A 21,140-nucleotide genomic window follows, 5' to 3' on the forward strand; every position below is an offset into this window, starting at 1 on the left:
TAAGAGTAAATCATTGAAGTATTTTACTGGAAGTTTTCTAAGTTTTAAGGTTGGCCCTGATTAAATTATTTTAATTGGAAAATTATGTCCTCATCACCCTCTCTACTTTTCTCTCTTCCTCCTGCTTCCTTGGAGACCCCCCCCACCCCCACATATTACAAAAGCCTGTCCATTCTTCTCCAGTTCTGCTGCATTCCCCCCTCCCTCCCACTTCAGTGTTCTCATACCCAGCTAGAGACAAGCAGATTGAGTCAATATTCATTAATATTCAACATTAGGAATGGTTGGTGGTCCTGAAATCCTCAGCAACCCAGGGGAGATGTGTTATTTAAAAGATAACAAGAGCATTTTTAAACCTAAACATCTGTAATTTATAGAATTTGAGGCTATGGAAGGAGCCACATAATATAATATTCAAGCATTGTGAAGGAGGATCTCATATGAGGCCAGGTTCAGTGTGCTTAGTGATCAGTGGTGTTAAGACCATCCCATACAGCACTTCTGACTCCACCTATTATCTCAAATCTTCAGTCAAGGCTTTCTCCAGAGGTATGGATTGCATCTGCAGTGCAAGGGTGTGACCATCAATGTAAATTTTTTAGTTGGAGGTTTATGATTAGGGGACCGCCTAGATTTTGTGATTTCTTGCAGTGCTAAATGCCTTGCCTGTTGCAAATGCCCAGGAAATATTGCTGACTCACTGGCTTTGAGCAAGAGCTTGGTCTTGGACTGGGGTCACAATAACATCCTCTGTCTTTGAGCTATTAAAAATGCTGTATCGATTGACATGCCTGCAGTCATGGCCATTGGTTTCCTGACTAATTTCTAATTTAAGTAGTTTTCCTGGCAAGGTAGTTATCCTTCTATAATTGTTATTGATTTTGAGGGTTGTAGGCTCTTCTTGCACCATCGGGCCTGGAATTTGGCCTTTGTTCTTGGTCTTCCCTTGTGTGGGGCTGTGCGCCCGCTGAGGCATTTCTTAACAAACTGAGCGTGGGTGTGTCACAAATAGAAGTCCCAGGCGCTCTCTCTTTTTTTTTTTTTTTGTGGTACGCGGGCCTCTCACTGCTGTGGCCTCTCCCGTTGCGGAGCACAGGCTCCGGACGCGCAGGCTCAGCGGCCATGGCTCACGGGCCCAGCCGCTCTGCGGCATGTGGGATCTTCCCGGACCAGGGCACGAACCCGTTCCCAGGCTCTCTTGGGCTGCCTTAAACATCTGTTCATTCCACAATATTTATTAAGCACCTACTATGTTCTACTTACAGTATAAGCACTGAGGATATAGCGCTGAACAAAACAGACCAAAACAAAAACAAAACTCTGCTCTTTAGGCTTTAAATCTAGTGGGGAAAAAAATAAAAGAGACAAAATCGAGTGAATTTGTATAGACAGTCATTGGATTTTGAGCTTTACGTTCTCCCAAATTAATATTTGTTTCCAAACTTGGTTGGGGCTCATTTCCCCTTTAATCCAGCTCTTCCACAGACCTGAGCGTCATAGTTTACTTGCTTTAGGGAAAGTGTTGTTTAAAGTTATCATTGACTTAACCTGCCTTCTGGATTTGGCTGTGAGAATAGAAACGGAGGGCTTCCCTGGTGGTGCAGTGGTTAAGGATCTGCCTGCCAATGCAGGGGACACGGGTTCTAGCCCTGGTCCGGGAAGATCCCACATGCCACGGAGCAGCTAAGCCTGTGCGCCACAGATACTAAGCCTGTGCTCTAGAGCCCGCAAGCCACAACTACTGAAGCCTGTGCGCCTAGAGCCCGTGCTCCGCAACGAGAGAAGCCACCGCAATGAGAAGGTTGCGCACCGCAATGAAGAGTAGCCCCCGCTCGCGCAACTAGAGAAAGCCCGCGCACGGGTAGCAACGAGGACCCAACACAGCCAAAAGTAAATTAAAAAAAAAAACAAAGAATAGAAATGGAATGTTCTTTTTGCATGCATATGGGAACCCACCTCCCTCTTTTTCCCTGGTGCCACACCCTATTCTAGTTGTAGGCTACATCAGGAGGAAATTCCAGTCTTAAAAAAAATTTTTCTGCTCTTTCACTGTCAGGTCTGTTTTTCCTCCTCCAGTTGCCAGAGGCGGTCCCCGTCTCTTTTGTTGGGGAGCAGGTCAGCTGTAGGGGTCAGGAGATGCCCAGCCTTGTTCTTCACAGTGGCTCCAGTGAGATTACCTCCAAGTCTCCCCTAGGGTACACCTGAAGCTGTGAAACCGTCTGAGCTCAGTCTTGTCAGAGAGAAGTCAGTAGCATCTAAGTAAGTGGTCTTAGTTACACTCCCAGGCTTGGTGAGGGAAGTTCTGACTCAAGGGAGTGGCTGTCACATGGAATCCTTGCCCTTTGTCTCTCTGCCACACCCGGTCCCCACACTCCCAGCTCAGAGGAAGTCAGAGTCCCAAGGCCACTTGCAAATCTTTCCTCCTTGTTGCCTCCTTCCCTGCCTTTCTTGCCACAAGGAGTTGTAGGTTACGTTTCCACGTTGTCCCGTGGACAGAGCTAGGAGCCAAGGGGCCCTGACGGTATTAAAGGTGGAGGTTGAGCTGTGGGAGAAGGTGCAGAGCTGCATATCGTATGAGAAAGAGGCAGTCTCCTGAATTGCTCTACCAGGCTTTGCAAAGGTGTGAACAGAGGCTGGGAATTGAAGCCTCCAGCTCTGAATGTATGGAACTGGAGCTGCATTTGAGATACGCAGTCCGAGGAAGAGAAAGGAAATTGAGGAAGGAGAATGTAGTAGAAAAGAAGGAAAAAAAGATATAATGTGGAAAGACCCAGTGTGTGTAAACCATCCAAAAATGTGAGTGAATGCCTCCAGTGTGTTAGGCACTGTGCTCAGACCTATGGGGAAATGGGGATGCATAAGACAGAAACCCTGGGGGCAGATAGAATGGAAGACCACCTTACAGAATGGAAGACCGCCTTTGTACCCTCAGCTCTGATATTTCACAGATACACCAAGAGAGACAGGAGCACAGAGCAGGGAGAGGTACAGGAGAAAGGTAACGGTATTTTTTGTGTCCTGAAGTCTCCCGAGGATGTCAGCTGATCCAGATAGAGCATTCCCACTAGAGGGAACTTGGAAAACCCAGGCCTAGAGGTAGTTGGACAGTGCTGAATGTGTTTGGAGAATTACAATCCAGTCTGACTTCGGTGCTGGGTGTGTGTGTGTGTGTGTGTGTGTGTGTGTGTTTGCATGTGCTTTATTTATGGAAAAGTAGGTAGAGTCCAGGGTGTGGAAGATCTTGAATGCTGTGTAGACTTTTTTGTGTAAGCAGCAGGGCCCCATTGGAAATATAATATTTGGGCCATAAAACACTGAAATTGAGTTGTAGATGTGAAGACCTTGATCTCTCAACCGTGAGAGTACTTTGTGCCAAGTGACATCATTCTTCTGCACGTCTCTTTCTGCCCACTCCAACCCCACTTCGGGAGATTGAACGAGAGGCTCTGAGAGCTTGAGGCCACAGTGTGTCTGGAGTTAGTAAACAAATATTGATTCAGATCAGGCAGCAAAAGGGACAGGCCAGAGCAAGGGCAGCACCGTGTCCATCCTGCTCAGTTTGATCAAGGCCCCTGGGCAGAATTCCAGGATTTCTGGGGAATGACTTGGTCCTGTGACTCAGGCATTAATCAAGACCATAAAAACCAAGGAGAAAACCGTGTGCTTTCAGGAAGGTTCTGTTAAATAAAAATGCTCTGGGAGGGAGGGGTGGAGAGTGAATAAAGTGGGAACTCTACCCCTACCCCCCACTCATGCATTTTTTTTTTACCCCCTCTTGGTTTAAAATGTCAGTCTGGTCCTGTAGACCCAGGACTGCACAGTAAGGGCTTGGCGGGGAATCCCAACCCTCCATCCCCACACCCGCCCCCATTTTTTTGGTTTTAAAAAAATCCTCCTTTGTATCATCCAGTCCCTGATTGATTCATCATGGTTGCTAGGGATGTGTTTTGCAGTAACACATCAACACTCCACATTTTAAAAGTGGGTGTGACCACGAAACTGCTGGGTTATACTCAGATTCTGCTGGGCAGAGGAGCCCTGACACAATGTGTTTTTGTTTGTTTGTGAGAATTAATATTTGGGCTTTCTGGAGCTGGTTCTTCATTCATTTCAGTAGAACTTGTTTTTATTATTTGAAGCACTAACTTTTAGGTTTTCTTTTTTTTGTTTGTTTCAACCTTTTTGCAAACTTTCTTTTACTTTTTTTGGGAGGGGCAGGGAGACGTTAAAGCTGTTTTACTTGTACTATTTTTGTTGCAACTGTGTGTTGGAAGTGAAACAGTGAAATGCAGTGTAATCTATTGGGTTTAAAAAAAAAAAAAGGACAAACTCTTATCTTTAAGATCGTGCTTATGTTAGATGTAAGTTGCTTCATTTCCAGCAGCTGCACGGATTTCTTTAATGTCTAGCTTTGCGCTATAAGAGCTTTTCCAGTCAGGCAGTTAACAGTCTCATTTATTAATATTTTCAAGGCCAGAGGAAACTGTTCTGTTCCCTTCGTTAGGGTGGAGTGTCTGTGTTCCCTTCCCAGTGGTGCGTTATTTCAAGCCAGTCTGAAGTGGGTATGGCTCTCAGTGAGTCTCCTTGTACTTCTCTAGTTATTTTCTTAAACAAAAAAACTTTCCCTGAAGAAGGCGATTGGAACAATCTTGTTTAAATCACCCAGCCCTTTCCTGCGAATAAGAGGTACTGGTATGTGGAGGTACTCATCAAAAGATTGAATTTGCTGATTTTTTTCTTTTTCTTTTTTGCAAGTTGAAACCAGTTGGAGATCTTTGTGAGGCTGTAGTGTTGGAAGGAGTGATGCCATTTTCGTGTCTGTGGAGAGGTCTGCCAGACACGGAGCGGTTGTTCTGATTTTAATGCGCTTATGAATTTTTCAGTGTGCTAAGTGGTCACTGGGGGTGGAATTGTCTCCTATGGTATGGAGACTTAAAAACAACAGGTACACTAAAAAGGCAGAGCTATTGTTTCAGCAAGAAAATTCAGCCTCCAGAGCAAATACGGTGAATGGATACTTAGTATTGGCATCAAATCCCTTTCCATAGCCAAGCTTAAATCTGCACCGTTCAGAAACTTACATCTCAGGCCCCCCACGTGCCACCACATTAGACATGGCTGGTTTTAAACCTGGCCGCTTGTCCCCGCCCCCCCACACTCTCCCTCCCACATCCCATCTCCTCAGGCTTTCCCTTGTTTCTCTGGCTGGAACCTTCCAGGGTGAGTGAGTGTCCTTCTCAAACTAGTCAGTACCTCACCTCTCAGACCCTTCGCCAGTCTCACTCATGCTGCTTTTATCTTTCTCTCTCTCCATGTCTTAATCTCTTGGAATGAAGAGCCACTGTGGTGAAGTTGAAAGGGCAAGGGCCCAAGAGTCAGGGGACCTGGAACCTGGCCCTGACTCCCTTACTCATTAGCTGGGTGACCTGGGCTAGTCTTCCTGGGGCGAGAAGGGAAGGGAGCTGCAAGGTCCTGCAGGAGTGGAGTCTGTGTTTCATAGTTTTGTGTGTGTCTCTCCCAGCCTTTAATGTGGGGCAGGCCCGGTGTGTGTGTGTGTTAGGGGCTTGTTGATTGATTACCTGGGTGTCACCAGTGATTGTAACCTACAGTAGCCCTGCCAAGACTTTCTCTTTCTGCTTCCAAGGATAGCAGCACTCTGACATCTTCTCATTAATCATATGTGCTATATTAAGCTAATGTTTTAACAAACATAAGTGGTACAGCCGACTCTTTCTTCTGGAGATTAATTAGTCGTCTGCAAGATGACTTTGCATTCCCAGGGGATTGGATGTAGTGAAGAGGCCAGGATGTAGTGAAGAAACCAGTGGATTGGGTGTAGTGAAGAAATGAGGGCCATGGTTTTTTTAAAAAATTTATTATTAAATACTATTTTTAATATTTATTATTTATTTTTAATATTTATATTTAATATTTATTTATTTGGGCTGCGCCAGGTCTTAGTTGCAGCACGCAGGATCTTTTAGCTATGGCACGTATGCAGGATCTAGTTCCCTGACCGGGGATCGAACCTGGGCCCCCTGCATTGAGAGCGCAGAGTCTTAACCACTGGACCCCCAGGGAAGTCCTGAGGGCCATGTTTTACTTCTAAGGTGAAAATGTGTTTGCCCTTAAGCTTGCATGGAGTAGGCAATATTTATATGGATACAGAAGACACTTGCATGGAGTAATCCCGAGCTTCATGGATATTGTTTTTTTGGTTATTGTGACATTCTTTTCCTACAGAATGAGTATCAACAATATAAATATAGATGTTCATTATGCAAAATAGCATCTCATTTCTGACCGTTTATTTAGCACCTAGAGTGTGCAGAGGCCCTCTTCAATCTGTGGGGGAACTGGGACTCTGGGGCCTATGAGACCCCCGTTTGGTTGAATTGTACTCTGTATTTGCCATCTGAATGTGTGGCGCACGCGTGGCAGGAACTCAGGACACTCTTGCTCAGTGGTGAGTAAGTCTAGTGGCATCAGAAAGTGTTCCTGGCATTGAAAGGTGGGAGAGGCAGTGCCGGGGAATGTGGGCCGCAGCCACCCCATTGGAGCAGGTGCCAGAGGTGTGGTGACTTGAGGAATGGGCAGCATCTGTAACCAGAAGAAGAGACAAGGGTAAGGAGATGAGGCAGGAGACACGAATCAAGGTGCTGTGGATTAAAGCTGTTACGGTGTGTTTGGGGAGAAGCAAGGAACAGTTTGGTTGAGGTCCACTTTTGCTGGGGAGTACATAGAGGGCTGGACGGAGCTGGAGTAAGAGAACATCACGGAAGGATGGATTTTGAACTATTTATTGTGACAAGATAAAATAGAGGAATTTAGTTGGTAGTGGCACGTAGGACTGACGTGAGGTGAAAGAGCGGTACCACTGTCGACCGTTAAACAGCAAGGAAGACTTGTGAGCCTTTTTAAAATCCCCATTTTCTGTCTCTGTATTGTGCCTGTGGGAGAAGGATTACATGAATCCGATGGTCTTTGGTTTGTACCATACCGAGGGGTCCGTGTGGGACATGGTTAGGCAGCTGTCTCCCAAGCCGGTGCTCGGAGCTGGAAAGGCAACTTGAAAGAACTCCCTGGCAGAAACTTACCCGCCTCTGCGAGTTGCGATTTCCTAAACCTCAGAACCCATGTGAAGTAACTGATCTGATAAATAAGTGGAATTTAATCCACCCGGAAACAACTCTGACTTGTTGGTCTTCTTTTTGCTTTGACATTTTTCTTTCTTAGCTGTTTACAGTGGGGACTAGAATTCTGCGAGGCAGATGACAACCGTTGACCCCTCACTGCAAACCTAGCCCAGTTCTGACTGAGCCCCAGGGGCGGGAGTCCAGGCCAGGGCTTAGGTGGTCCGTGTCCTGGGGAGCTCATGTCCTGTTTGGTGATTCTCAGCAGCCTCCTGATGAGACGCTATAGAATGTTTCTTGGCCCAAGTTGAAGTTGGAGATTATTCTTCGATTTTACATTCTTATACTAATTCTTCCACATCTGGTGTGTACTTGACACTTACAGCACATCTCAGTGTGATCTGGACACCTTTCAGTGCTTGACAGCCCCATGTGGCTGGTGGCTAGTGTATTGGACAGTCCAGCTACAGAGCAAGACTCTTAAAGAAAATAGACTTTATTTTTCAGGGCAGTTTTCGGTTCATAGAACAATTGACTACGAAGTCAGAGTTCCCATATATTCCCAGCACCCCCTCTATATACACACAACCTCTCCAATTATCAAAATCCCCCACCAGAGAAGTACATTTGTTATAATTGCTGGACCTACATTGACACATCTTTATCACTCAAAACACATAGTTTACATTAGGGTTCATTCTTGGTGTTGTAAATTCTGTGGATTTGGGCAAACGTGTCATAACATGTATCCACCATTACTGTATCACAGCCCTAAAAATCTTCTGCGCTCTGCCAGTTCGTCCCTCCCTCCTTCCCCTCTAAGCCGTAGCAGCCACTGATCCTTTTACTGTCTCCATGGTTGTGCCTTTTCCAGAATGGCATATAATTGGAATCATACAGTATGTAGCCTTTCAAACTGCTTTTTTCACTTAGTAACATACATTTAAGTTTGCTTCGTGTCTGTTCATGGCTTGATAGCTCATTTCTTTTTAGTGCTGAATAATATTACATTGTCTGGATGTACCACAGTTTATTTATAGAGGATGACTTTACAAACTAGGATCGTATCCCAGTGCTGTGATGCATTGCAGGGGTTGGGGGTGTGTGTGATAGTGTCTGAGAGTTGTGGGAATGGGGGAGTTGGAATAGCTGTGATTTTCTTTTTTGCCATGTGCTTAAAAAGCTTCTATAAGCATCTGGGCTTCCCTGGTGGCGCAGTGGTTGAGAGTCTGCCTGCCGATGCAGGGGACACGGGTTCGTGCCCCGGTCCGGGAAGATCCCACGTGCTGCGGAGCGGCTGGGCCCGTGAGCCATGGCCACTGAGCCTGTGCATCCGGAGCCTGTGCTCCGCAACGGGAGAGGCCACAACAGTGAGAGGACCATGTACTGCAAAAAAAAAAAAAAAAAAGCTTCTGTAAGCATCAAGAAGAGAGAGGATGTCGTGTAGGAGAGAGTTCATGGTGAAAATCTTGTAGAAATACTTCCATAACCACAAATAAAGGCGAATCTTTTTCTCTTAATTCCTCTAACTCACCCCACACAGAGCCTGGAATCTGCCTAGTCCAAAGCCTTCTGATAAATTAACAAATGTCTATGTCCAAATAGTCCTTCAAAGCCAGCTGTCTGAAAACACGTAGACTAAGCAAACTGTTGGAAGAGAAAAGAAAGCTGAATTGCATGGGCACCATTTCCTTGATCAAAGAATATTAAGCAAAAAGAGACCAAAACAGGAGTTTCTGCAATTCAGACGTCATTCCCACTGTTTGAGGATGCAGCTCTGCTCTGTTTTCTTTATTTTTGGGAGGCTGTTGGCTGAATGACCTGTCTTGTCTCAGTGGAGGTAAATTTCCTGCCAGTTGAGCACTTTTTATTGGCAGGGGTTGGTATATCAATTCCGAGAACTGTGTGATTGCAAAGCTGGAAAGCCAGTTCATTACGTTGTCGTATCACTGTCCAATTAAGTGTATTAACTGAAAGATGACTTAACTTCAGCCATTTTGAATCTTAAATACAAGGATCAGTCTTCTATGGGATGAGTTAATGTCTAAATCTGTCCATTGTGTTTCTCATCAACAGTTTAATATCTTCTTTTTTTTTTAACACCTTTATTGGGGTATAATTGCTTTACAATGGTGTGCTAGTTTCCGCTTTATAACAAAGTGAATTAGTCATACATATACATATGTTCCCATATCTCTTCCCTCTTGCGTCTCCTTCCCACCCCCCCCATCCCACCCCTCTAGGTGGTCACAAAGCACTGAGCTGATCTCCCTGTGCTATGCGGCTGCTTCCCACTAGCTATCTACCTTACGTTTGGTAGTGTATATATGTCCATGCAGTTTAATATCTTCTAAGCATTGGTGAGGTAAGAGAATAATTATGGATAGTAATAAAGGGCTCCATTTAGGAATCAGCCAGCATGAAAATGCTACTGATTTCAGTTCATATCCATAGTTTTCAGACTATGGATATATATTATATATGATATATTAAATTATTGGTGAAAAATACAGCAGTACTGGCTGGTTTGACAATACTCACTTTTTAGGAGAACTGGAAGATTCAGTCTTATCCTGTTTGGACTGGTCTTGGGAAGAAACGTTTTGGTTTTGTATTTACAAGTCAGTCTCCCCAGGTTCTCTTCAAACTGGGCAAGAGCAAGACTAGCTAGTTCTGTCGTCCATCCCAAACCTAAGGCAAACCATCTCTCAGCTTTAATTTTCCCAATCACAAGATAGGAATTGCATCTATTTGCACAAATTACTCTAATATTGTCAGATGAAATGGCCCAAGAAGGAGAGATGAGTATAATGAATCATTGCGCTTCGGGGGAAAGGAAAGCCTCTTCATAATAAAGAATTGTACTTTTTTTTTTTCCAGCTTCTTTCAAAATGTCTACCGTTCATGAAATTCTCTGCAAGCTCAGCTTGGAGGGTGATGTAAGTATATCATTTTCACTTTGTGTAATTTTTGCAAATTGGTCATCTCTCTGGGTAGCTGTGCCTCTTCCTTTCCTTGTACATCTAAGGAAAATGAGGACAAAATTCGGACAGTCATTCCCGGAATCCCCTTGCTTCCCTGTCTTCCCCAGTAATTTAGCTGTTCCTAGTAGTTCAATTTGAAAGAAATGGTATGGCTCCAGAAACTGTTTTGGCATCACATTAAAACTGGACAGACACTAGTGACACTGAGATGCTTGGAATTTTATCCTGCTATATACTTAACATGCCAGTGGTAGTAATTATTGTGATGATACAGGACTTTTTTTTTTGCGTTAGCGGGCCTCTCACTGTTGTGGCCTCTCCCGTTGTGGAGCACAGGCTCCAGACGCGCAGGCTCAGCGGCCATGGCTCACGGGCCCAGCCGCTCCGCGGCATGTGGGATCTTCCCGGACCGGGGCACGAACCCGTGTCCCCTGCATCGGCAGGCAGACTCTCAACCACTGCGCCACCAGGGAAGCCCGAGGACTTTTTTTTCTTTTTCTTTAATTGGAGTATAGTTGCTTTACACTGCTGTGTCAGTCAGTTTCTGATATACAGCAAAGTGAATCAGCCATACGGATACATATATCCCCTCTTTTTTGGATTTCATTTCCATTTAGGTCACAACAGAGCACTGAGTAGAGTTCCCTGTGCTCTACAGAAGGTACTCATTGATACAGGATTTTTAATGTCATGCCCTCAGATTTTATTAATGGTTGGCATAAGCTACAGCCATATTGAAAATGATCCTGCATGTTTTGGACTTCTTATAGTGTCCAGAGAGTTATTCCAGACAAGGACTTTTTAAAATTTAGTACCTGGGAAAGCTTTTCTTCAAAATAGCTAGAATTTTTTTTTTTTAACTAAATAATAGAAGTATTATAATTCATCTTGTTGCCTTTTTTGCTTTGGCTATCAGGTAGCTCAGACTTATACTTAATTGTCTTTCACAGGAACTTGGAAATTCTGATACATTTGCTTTTTTGTTTTACAGTCAAAAATTTTAAAAGCTATATGCAAAATTATAAGTCATTACAAATGCTTTTAGAATAAAGTAGAGTATAAATTATGGATATGTAAACTATCTAATAGTACCATACATCTTTCAGGTTATCTTGGCAGAACTGGCTTTTACAGAAACTCAGCAGTGACACTGGTTTGTAGGCATATCTTCCAGATATTTCAAAATACGCTCTCACTGAAATTAAAATACAAAGAAGCACTCAAGTGGGTTGACAGCAGCTTGGGTCATGTGGTACAGAACCCTCTGTCTCTGGTGCTTGCCAATAAAACATTCAGATGGATGATGTTGGTGCGAGCACAGGTTGTATGGAGTGTAAAGCCTGCCTCGTTTTCATCTTTCTTCTTGGACCTTGTGCACACTGTTGTTGGCAACCATACAAGCAGCATGTTGAGGTCCAGACAAGTCCAAGAGCTAAATAATTTTTTTCTTAATGGATCAGATCATTAGATCATTTTTAGTATCGGGTTTCATCAGAGGGCTTTTCATGTGGCCTTTGAAGTTACTCTAGTATGATGTGCTTCTCTGTGGAGAGATGGGACTGCAATAGAAAATGTCATGTATTCCCCAATACTTTGAGTGAAGAGAAACATCACTTGGACCTCCATAACTTGATTTTCAGATAAATGAATTTTACAGGTAGTAAGTTCAATTATCCATTTAATTTTATTTCCGGAGATACTATAAAATTATGTAAAACTTTTCCCTACTCACTGTTGTTTTGGGGATGAGATGACACAGCACCTGATATATGAAGCCATATTTGATATGGCTCGATGGCCAGACTGCCTGCCTTTGTAAATAACTGATGGCACTGTTAATAAATAGGAAAATGTGTTCCCTTAGATTTCTGTCCTCATTTTGTAGCCACCATAGCATATATAGTAAGTATTTCAGAATAACACTTTGTCATTACCTTTTCCTGAATGTGTACTCTATTCCCATTGAGTTAATCTTACTGGGAAGTTTAAGTAGTGAAATTATATGGAAAACACCTTGATAATCCACTGTGTTTCAGTTATATGTATTAACTGGATTTACTATTTGGCCAAGATGGTCACAAGTACATTTTGAAACATTTTGTCCAGCCCTGAACTTAGATTTGCGGCTTTGTGCTAGGAGACATTTGGGAGGATGGCGTCTTAGTTGTTTACCTGCACAGCCTCACTGCTAATAAATGCTGGGGTGCCTTGTAACGTGATGCGTGTGGGTGGAAAGGTAAGTCAGGGCAACTCAGTCTCCGACTATTCCCAGAAACTGGGCCTAGACGGAGTCATGATGTGATGGGAGGTGTGCAGTGTGGGGAGGCAGGGATGGGGAGCCTTGACATTGAAGGCAGTGTAGTGGTGGATGGGTCCACTGGCCATCAGCCAACCTAAAGAACATTGTCAGTCCTGTTTTGTCTGTCCTTTGCTTTGGGACTGGATAGCAGGGAGGAGGAGGGCTGTAAGTGCATTTCAAAGGAGAGAAGTTAACACTCTGGAGAGGAGAACTGACGTAGAATCATGCTGTTGTCCTTACCTCAGTCTGGGGTGGGGAGAGCTGGGGAGGGTCCATCAGATCTGGAAGGGTGATGGGCTTTGAAAAGCACCAGAAAGGAAGAACCTATGGTTTAAAGGGCAGTGAGAAAAAAAATACTAGGAAGAGTAGTAGGCAGAGGGGATCGTGTTAAAGACAGCAGAGTGGAGGGTAGAGAGAGTAGAGAAGGCAGGCGGAACCTGGCCGATATGAAGAGGATGTGAGCCATGTGGCCTGACCACCTTGGTTCCACGGCGGTGGCCAGAGGGGGGGGGATGCAGGAAGAAGATGCTTCCCTCACTTACCTCATAGTCCGAGACAGGCAGGCAGGCATTCTACATTTGCTTTTTAAAGAATTGTGAGCTCAATGATACAGGCTCAGTGGAAATTCATGTGCCTGTAGCAAAAACTTGGCTAAACACACTTGTCATTCAGGCATTTCCACATTTCCAGCTTGTTTCAAATTTTGGCCAGCCCAGTTTCATGCTCTTCAAAGCCTTCCGCAAAGAAACGGGTGGTTTCAAGTGCCCAGCTTTGCGTTTTCCGCCTTTGAGCTTGTATGAAAAGTAAGATGAAATGTAGAAATAGATTTATCATATTCTAAACTAGTTGAGCCTTTGAAGAAGAATTATCATTAGAAATAAGGAAGTTTCGTATCCTATGTGGGATGGCATGTTCATATACTTACTGAGTTACCTAGCCTAAGAATGATGCGAATTATTAAAAGAAACAATAGGAAAAAAATTTTAGGAATTGACATTTCAACCAGAGGATTTTAAATATGTGGGATTGAAGTGTGTTTGTCTTTTAACCTCAGCACTCCACACCTCCAAGTGCGTACGGGTCAGTCAAAGCGTACACCAACTTTGATGCTGAGCGGGATGCTCTGAACATTGAGACAGCCATCAAGACTAAAGGTAGGCCGTCCATTTGTCAAACACTGACCAAAGGGTTTTTAGTCTCTTTTCTTGAATCTTCATATATTGGTCATTTGAAATCGTCATCAAGCTTTAACGGAGCGATCAAAACCTACCCCACCCCATCCTTCTCTCCTTCGTTCCCCCTCTTTCTCCCTCCCTCCCTCCTCTCTTTGGAGAGAAGAAGATTTAAAACATGAGAAACTAAATCACCGAATAGCATAGTGACATGGAAATAGGCTTTAGCTGAGGGCCAGGAGGGCTGATCCCCTGGGTGTGTGCTTTGGGCTGAGTTCTTCACTTTGAGGCCTCACTGCCCCTTCTATAAGGAAGAATTTGGTCATGGTGATCCCTAAGGGTCTCTTTTTGGTCCTAAATCCCCTTGAATTTTATTACATTTCTTGGAAAAATGCTGGGAACATTTTACTGCTTTGATCTCAGATTGATCTAATGAGCGAAAAATTCAGACTTCTTTTTTTTTTATTAGCTCCACAAGTTATTACGCCCCTCCTTAGGCCTGGAGCTTGGGTTTGAAGAGCTGTTGGGATGATTGTATTTCCTAGAGTTCCAGGATGAGTAAGAGAGGACAAGGAGGCATAAAAGCCTCTGTTCTGAAATAAAGCAGATAAAGCATTTAATTGGGTAAGAGTTGAGCGAGGGCCTGTTGAGCAAGGGCCTGTTCAGGTCATCGTGCTGTTTTCTGTATCCACAAAAGCCAGCGTTCAGACTTCTTTGGCTTACGTTAACGAAGCATGTACCTCTGGGGTTGCCCCATCCCTGGATCCTTGGAAACGCTGTGATTATTGTGGTGATGCTTGTGATTCACCACACTCTTTTCCCCTTTTGGACAAAGTGCTTCTTTTCATATGAGGCTAGATTGAGACACGTATGTGATCCAGCAGCCAGAGTGGGTGCTTGTTCATCCCCTGCTGACGAGTTGTGGGACATTAGGACGATGGAGTGTTTTTACTTATTGACACATGCATACAATTCACATACGGGTCACTGACAGACTGGGGACCTCAGTCAGGGTGACCTGGGGCCCTAAAATTGGCGTGGACGTGTGTCCCCGTTATGCCGGCATATATACTGATTGTGCCCCCTTTCGCTCTCCGAATTGTCTTGGTTTGCAGGATAAATTGCATAGTCACTTTTCCTAGAACCCTTGGAAAAACTGGTGACTGTGTTTCCAGGGATAGGAAGGAGTGCAGAAAGATCCTTTACGTCCTGTGGTTCTAATAGGACATAGGTTTGCATCACTGGCCTCAAAGCAGCCTTCGTTTCCATGGGGACGTTGTGGGCACCTCCCACTACGGGCGGCCTGGACAACTAACTACCTTCAAAAAGCCATCTTTTTTGGTGCTTTTAAATGACCATACTTGTCAAAGGCCAGGCTGGGAAGTCAGGAAGTCACTAATCAGAAAATGAAACTAAAGTCTGCAGGGCTTACCTCCCTGCAGTCAGTTCTACTTGGTGGAGCCTAGTGGATGAGAGCATATGTGTTCGTGGGTTCAAATCTTAGCTCTACCACTAATTTACTAGCTGTCTGACTCTGGGAAAACATTTAACTTTCTTAAGCCTCAGCTTCCTTACTGTAGAAGGAGGGCTAATGAAAGTTCCCACCTCACAGGGTTGTTGTGAAGTAGGAAGCTCTTAGCATGGTGCCTGGCATATAGATAATACTCAAAATATGTCACCTTAACACACACACACACACACACACACACACACACACACGCAATCCGCTCTCCTAAAAACTCACCTTCTCACTATTTGAATGTGCTTGCATTCCTGGGGTTTCCCAACTAGCCATTGTAGAGATACAACCGAAGTTTAACAGTTAACTCATCTGACAAAGATGGTGCCTTTTACAAGCTTGAGACAAAGGCTGCTTTTATCCCTGCATGAGAAAGCTTTTAGCACACTGGAATGTAAAGATTGCGCAAATGAACTCTGGTAACAGCTGAAACTCCCAGGGTAATAAAAATACCTTCATGCGCTTTCTGAGTTAGAAAAATACTGTAGTTTCTAAGCAGAAACATCTGGAGGGCTAAGATCTGGATTCCTGCATTCCAGTTTGGTCAAGTGCAGATGACATCACCATTATTAGGGTTGCAGCTGCTTATTGAGTGCTGCTGATTATGGGCTGGCGTGGCACCAGGCACTTCAGGAACATTCTTCCTAGGTGAACTTCAGATTAATCCTCTCGTGTAGGGTGCTATCGTCCCCAGTTTGTGGCGGACATAATTTAGGATTAACATGCTCCAGTTCTCTTGGCTGTGGTTCAGATAGGGGTTTTAACACGACTCTTTCCAGCCCCAGGGCTGTGCTCTCAAGCACCCCAGTGTTATGCTACCCACCTGCCAGGGTTGGACTTTTTACTTTGCTGTGAGTTGTTTTCAGGCATGAGAACATTTTCTAGCTGTGATTCTATGGGTATCAGATACATGTTATATTTGTGGGTCCAGCTTTTGGTCTCCTGTCTTCTTCTCTCCCAAACTTAATGCCCAGTGGGTCCCACTTAAGACTGCTTTTTATTATTTGTTTTTGGTGCCTAGTGATTTTAAAGAGTAACTGATTTTTCTTGAGTTAAGTCTGTTGGTCCTTTAAAATAGTTTCTAGATTGTTGGTATATTTAGAACCTTAAATCCTTCTAGGAAACTCGAGAGGAAAGAATATGATAGCTATCCAGAGCTCAGAGTTGTAACAAAGATTTTATTATCAGCATTGGTTATTACTTTTTTTTAACATCTTTATTAGAGTATAATTGCTTTACAATGGTGTGTCAGTTTCTGCTTTATAACAAAGTGAATCAGTTATACATAAACATATGTCCCCATATCTCTTCCCTCTTGCATCTCGGTCCCTCCCACCCTCCCTATCCCACCCCTCTAGGTGGTCACAAAGCACTGAGCTGATCTCCCTGTGCTGTATCAGCGTTGGTTATGATGGTGACAAACCTAGATCCATCTTCTAGTTGGAGAGTGACTTAGTACATTATGGTAACTGCCTTTATATTGCATAGAATGTCTGTAGAATGTCACCAAGACATGAAAAGTAAAGTTTGTAAACAATTTTTTTACATTGTTATTGAGATATAATTCACATCTCATACAATGCACCTATATAAAATGTACAATTCAGTTTTTTTTAGTATATTCACTGAATTGTACGACCATCACCACAGTCAATTTTGGAACGCTCATATTTCACCTTAAATTTGTCAGTTGCGTAGGAAATGGACATAAAATAGTGTATACAGTATGATCATACCACCACAATTTTTTTTTATGTCAGAAAGCAAAAGATAAAAGGCATTATTAACTGATATATAGAATTATGGGTAATGGATTCTTTTCCTGTGTTTTCGGTATATTCTGTTTTTTCCAGTTTTTCTGTGGTGACATGTATTACCTTCATAACAGAAAGCAGTAAACTAAATTAAAAACAAAAATGAAGTCATCGTAGTTGAACAACATGGGTTTGAGCTCCACTTACACGTGGAGGTTTTTCAACGCTAAGGACTACGGTGCTACGCGGTCAGAGGTTGGTTGAATCCACAGATATGGAACTGAGGATAAGGAGGGCCGACTATAAATTATATGTGGATTTTCAGCTGTTGGGGGTGTCGGCACCCCAAACCCTCCAGTTGTTCGAGGGTCAGCTGTAGTTGGGAAACTCACATCCCTTTTGGTTTTTTCTCCTTCCCCTTGATCTTTTTCGATACTAACACTAGTTTAAAAAAAATGAGCTAATTAAGATCTTACCTTCCCTTTTAGAATGCCTTTCACTTTAAGTGTAATTAGGAAGCTCATGCCCCACCTTAACTGGCTCTGTCTCAAACCCTTTTCTAGGAGAATACAATGCAAATTAATTGGTGTTTCCCTGACATCCAAGGAAACAGGGTAAACCTCAAATGCTGATACAAACAAAGCCAAAGGACCGTGGAAAGATGACCCTCTGGGCCTCCCCTCTCAGGGTAGCCCAGGTGTGTGTGCACACGTGTGTGTGCGTGTGCCGAGTGTAGAGCATGCTGGGCATTACCTGTGCTGCCTGATGTACGTCCGCTTCCCTATCCGAGTACTCGCAGGCAGAAGGGCTGTGAGCAAGTCAGCTGTGGCCTAGGGTTACTCACTGCTCTTAAACCCAAGGATTGTAAACCGAGGCAGGCCTGCAGTGGGGAGAGTTAGGAGGGGCAGACCTGGGTGAGATATATAGGCTGATGCTGCCTAGACTGGTCAGAAGGCCCCAAAACAGCTCTTATCCCTCCCTTCTCCTCTGCCCTTATCTCTCACCTGGGCTGCTAGGGCATTTGTCCTTATTTATTTATAAAATATTTATTTATTTGGTTGTGCCGGGTCTTAGTTGCTGCAGGTGGGCTCCTTAGTTGTGGCACGTGAACTCTTAGTTGTGGCATGCATGTGAGATCTAGTTCCCTGACCCGGGCCCCCTGCATTGGGAGTGCGGAGTCTTACCCACTGCGCCACCAGGGAAGTCCCCGTCCTTATTTTTACGGGCCTCCTTGCCTCATCCATTGCAGATTCTCTGTCTAGCTTCATCTCCAGGCTATTCGGTGCCACAAACAGAGCCTTTGCTCTCTCAGGAGTGTGCAGCCCGCTTCTAGTGGGAGTGTTGGCGCACTTCTGACGTCCAGGCAGTTCCCACTCATCTTGGCCTGAGCTGATGCACCGCCTCTTCTCCGAGCTTTCTCTGAGTGGGAGGCAGAATCATTTATTCCTTGATCTGTGTCTCATTTATAGCTCTTGCCACATTGTGTTATAGTTATTTATCTATGGGTTTGTCTCTCCCACCAGAAAGTGAGCTTCTTGAGGGCAACGACTTTATTTCATTAAACTTTTCTAATGCCCAGGCCCCTGGGATCATGTGAAAAAGTACATATTTAACCTGAATAGTAGTGAAAATGTACACAGATACCAGCATACAGGTGAGTGCAGAGTCAGGATACGTGGCTGGCAAGAGAAGGCAGCAGAAGGCAGTTCCAGAATCCGGACCATATCCCCGAAGGATTAACAGTCCCCTAGTAAGCTTTGATCTTTTTTTCCAAAAGGAATTTAGCTCACACTTGTAAGTTTGCTTTGTTTTTGGTTTGAAGGGATCTCAGTGTTCCCCGAGCATGTCACCTAAACCAAATGGAGGATTGCTTTGTGTATGCTCTGGCTTGAGGTAGACTCTGCAATTACTTACCTTAATTAATGTCTAGTTAGAAACTGAATAAAGCCATGCAAAAGTAGTAATATTGCTTAATTAACAAGAGGTTTCTGAGACTTAGATCTGTAGGAGTCTCTTGGTCTAGATTGGCCTTGGGTTAAATATATACTGCAGAGTGTACAACACAGCTGCGAATGGTTTACCATATGGGTCCAAATAACTAGAAAGGAAAGTCAGCTAAATGAGAAAAGGATGAATCTAGACTACATAAAATAGATTGTAATTAGAAGCAGCACAACCCCGGAGTTAGTGTAAGTGCCAATAAACTGCTACAGCTTCGGTCTCTCTCTGGAAGGGGAGGGTAATGAATTGCCCTATTATTATTACCAGTTTTGATTTTAGCAGTATTTGTGTTCTCCGGAAGGGTTGCAGAAGCGGGTGATTTTTCCCTCCCTTATAAGCACAAGTATAGAAGCATAACGGCAGCAAGTTTCTGCGCTTATTTTTTTCTTATACTTTGGAAATGGAGCTGCTTAAGATTTCCAGCGTGGCCGAAAGACTTAACATCCCATGGCAGTGGGAAGCAAGCCAGGATGTGTATTTTTGGTTTCACCTGCACACCTGGAGGTATATTCATTGAGCTGAGACAGCAATGAGGAATGTATTCTCTTTTTTTTTTTTTTTTTTTTTGCGGTATGCGGGCCTCTCACCATTGTGGCCTCTCCCGTTGCGGAGCACAGGCTCCGGACGCGCAGGCCCGGCGGCCATGGCTCACGGGCCCAGCCGCTCCACGGCATGTGGGATCTTCCCGGACCGGGGCACCAACCCATGTCCCCTGCGTCGGCAGGCGGACTCTCAACCACTGAGCCACCAGGGAAGACCAGGAATGTATTCTCTTGAAGATGCCAGGAGGCAGATTGGCTCTGAAAAGTAGCTTCTCTCCCACGGGAGCGGCATCGGAGGTGTGGGCCCAAACTAAGAACCCCCACGCCTGAGTGTGAGCACGCTTGTGGGAAAGGCCTTTCTGCCCCACGTAGCCCAGGGCCTTCTCACTCTAACCATCCTGGAAGTGAACAGGAGGGAACAAAACCTTCCCGTTGATGAGGACTTTCCTTTTGTGTTCAAGCTCACTTTAGACTGAATTCTCATCTTACAGCACTGCTGGGAACAAAGAGGGACCAGTGCTGAGTCACGGCCACCTTTACTCAGGGCACAGATTTTCTGATGTTTTTCAAGATGATCATTGTCTACTCGGGTAGGTAGATGCCAGACTCATGCCAAGGAGCCTGTGAAACATGGGTGAAGGAGTCCCTGGTGCCTTTCTCATTGTAGGCATCGGCTGTGTTGCCTGCCTGTCAGCTTTTTGTTTTCTGTAAAAAATGGTTACCTCTTTTCCATGAGGAAATCCCAATACCAGTGACACCCAGGGACGATGGAAGTCACCACGTTCAGGTGTCGGCAGTGCTGAGACAATAACTAGTAACTTCTCTGTCAGCTGAGTTCAGGGCGGGTATCAGTTTCTTTTACATCTGTTCAGATTTTTTTACTTCTGACTCAGGAAGCTGGTAGAGCAACAGGGCACAAATTGGTGCTTTCATTTTATGCATAACCCTTCATTTGCAATTTTATTTGATTTCGATCTTGAGTAGTGGCCTTTGTGTTTTCCTGCTGGTCCTGTAGAGTATCTCAGAAATGTAATTATGCGCAGAAGGCAGACAGGGTTCCAGATTATTAAAATACCCCAGTGGGATTACCAAGGAGACTATACTTAAATCCTTTCTAAGGGACTCAGCTGAGGTGAGACCAGAGCAGAATGGAAATAGAAGAAATTTGATTTCTGGGCCCAATCCTCTTCTTAGGCACTTAGCTAAACCACGCTTTGCTTGAGGCGGGCCAGGCAGCACCGTGGCAGGTGGTGGGAAGGGTACTTTGGGCAACAGTGTGTGTGTGAGTGTCTGTGTGCGTGCATGTGTTTCTCTGTCTCTAAAATCACTCTTACTGGCATTTTAGGCTCCCACTGAGTTATGAATGGCTATTTCCAGAAGAGAGTCTTCTAGCTCTTTCTCTTGAAAAAAACCTCAGTTGGGTTAGCTCAGTGGCCACGCATTGTTACTGGGTGGCAAATCATTATCTACAGATTACTCAACGGGTATACATTTGTATGGTCTAAATAGTAAGTCCAGTTCTGTAGACAAATAGACACGTTACTGTCTCCAGTCCTTTTTAGCAACAAGATGGAGGAGTGTGGTATAAAGAAGTACCAAATTATAATTCAAAAAGGTACAAACATGACTCATAGAGATATAGGATAAACACGTGGCAAACATTTATTTAATTCATTGAGATAGGGCTGGTTAAAAGGGAAATTTGAGAGACTAGGTGTTTATAGACACTGAGGAAA

The 21,140-nt window shown here is 44.2% G+C and overlaps 1 protein-coding gene across 2 annotated transcripts in view; it reads left to right on the forward strand.

The window, feature by feature from the left end:
• The window catches only part of ANXA2 (annexin A2), a 44,371-nt gene that overhangs the window by 1,556 nt on the left and 21,675 nt on the right, over positions 1 to 21,140 (forward strand). The window contains exons 2-3 of one of the 2 annotated variants that reach the window (XM_049706023.1): positions 10,014 to 10,072; positions 13,471 to 13,570. In XM_049706023.1, the coding sequence (XP_049561980.1) occupies positions 10,025 to 10,072; positions 13,471 to 13,570 (148 nt within the window). In that variant the 5' untranslated portion in view covers positions 10,014 to 10,024. Of the gene's footprint in view, positions 1 to 10,009; positions 10,073 to 13,470; positions 13,571 to 21,140 lie in introns of those variants that run through there. The other variant, XM_049706024.1, reaches the window with a different exon arrangement.

Source organism: Orcinus orca, chromosome 2, assembly GCF_937001465.1.
Source record: "Orcinus orca chromosome 2, mOrcOrc1.1, whole genome shotgun sequence".
NCBI classification, from domain to species: Eukaryota; Metazoa; Chordata; class Mammalia; order Artiodactyla; family Delphinidae; genus Orcinus; species Orcinus orca.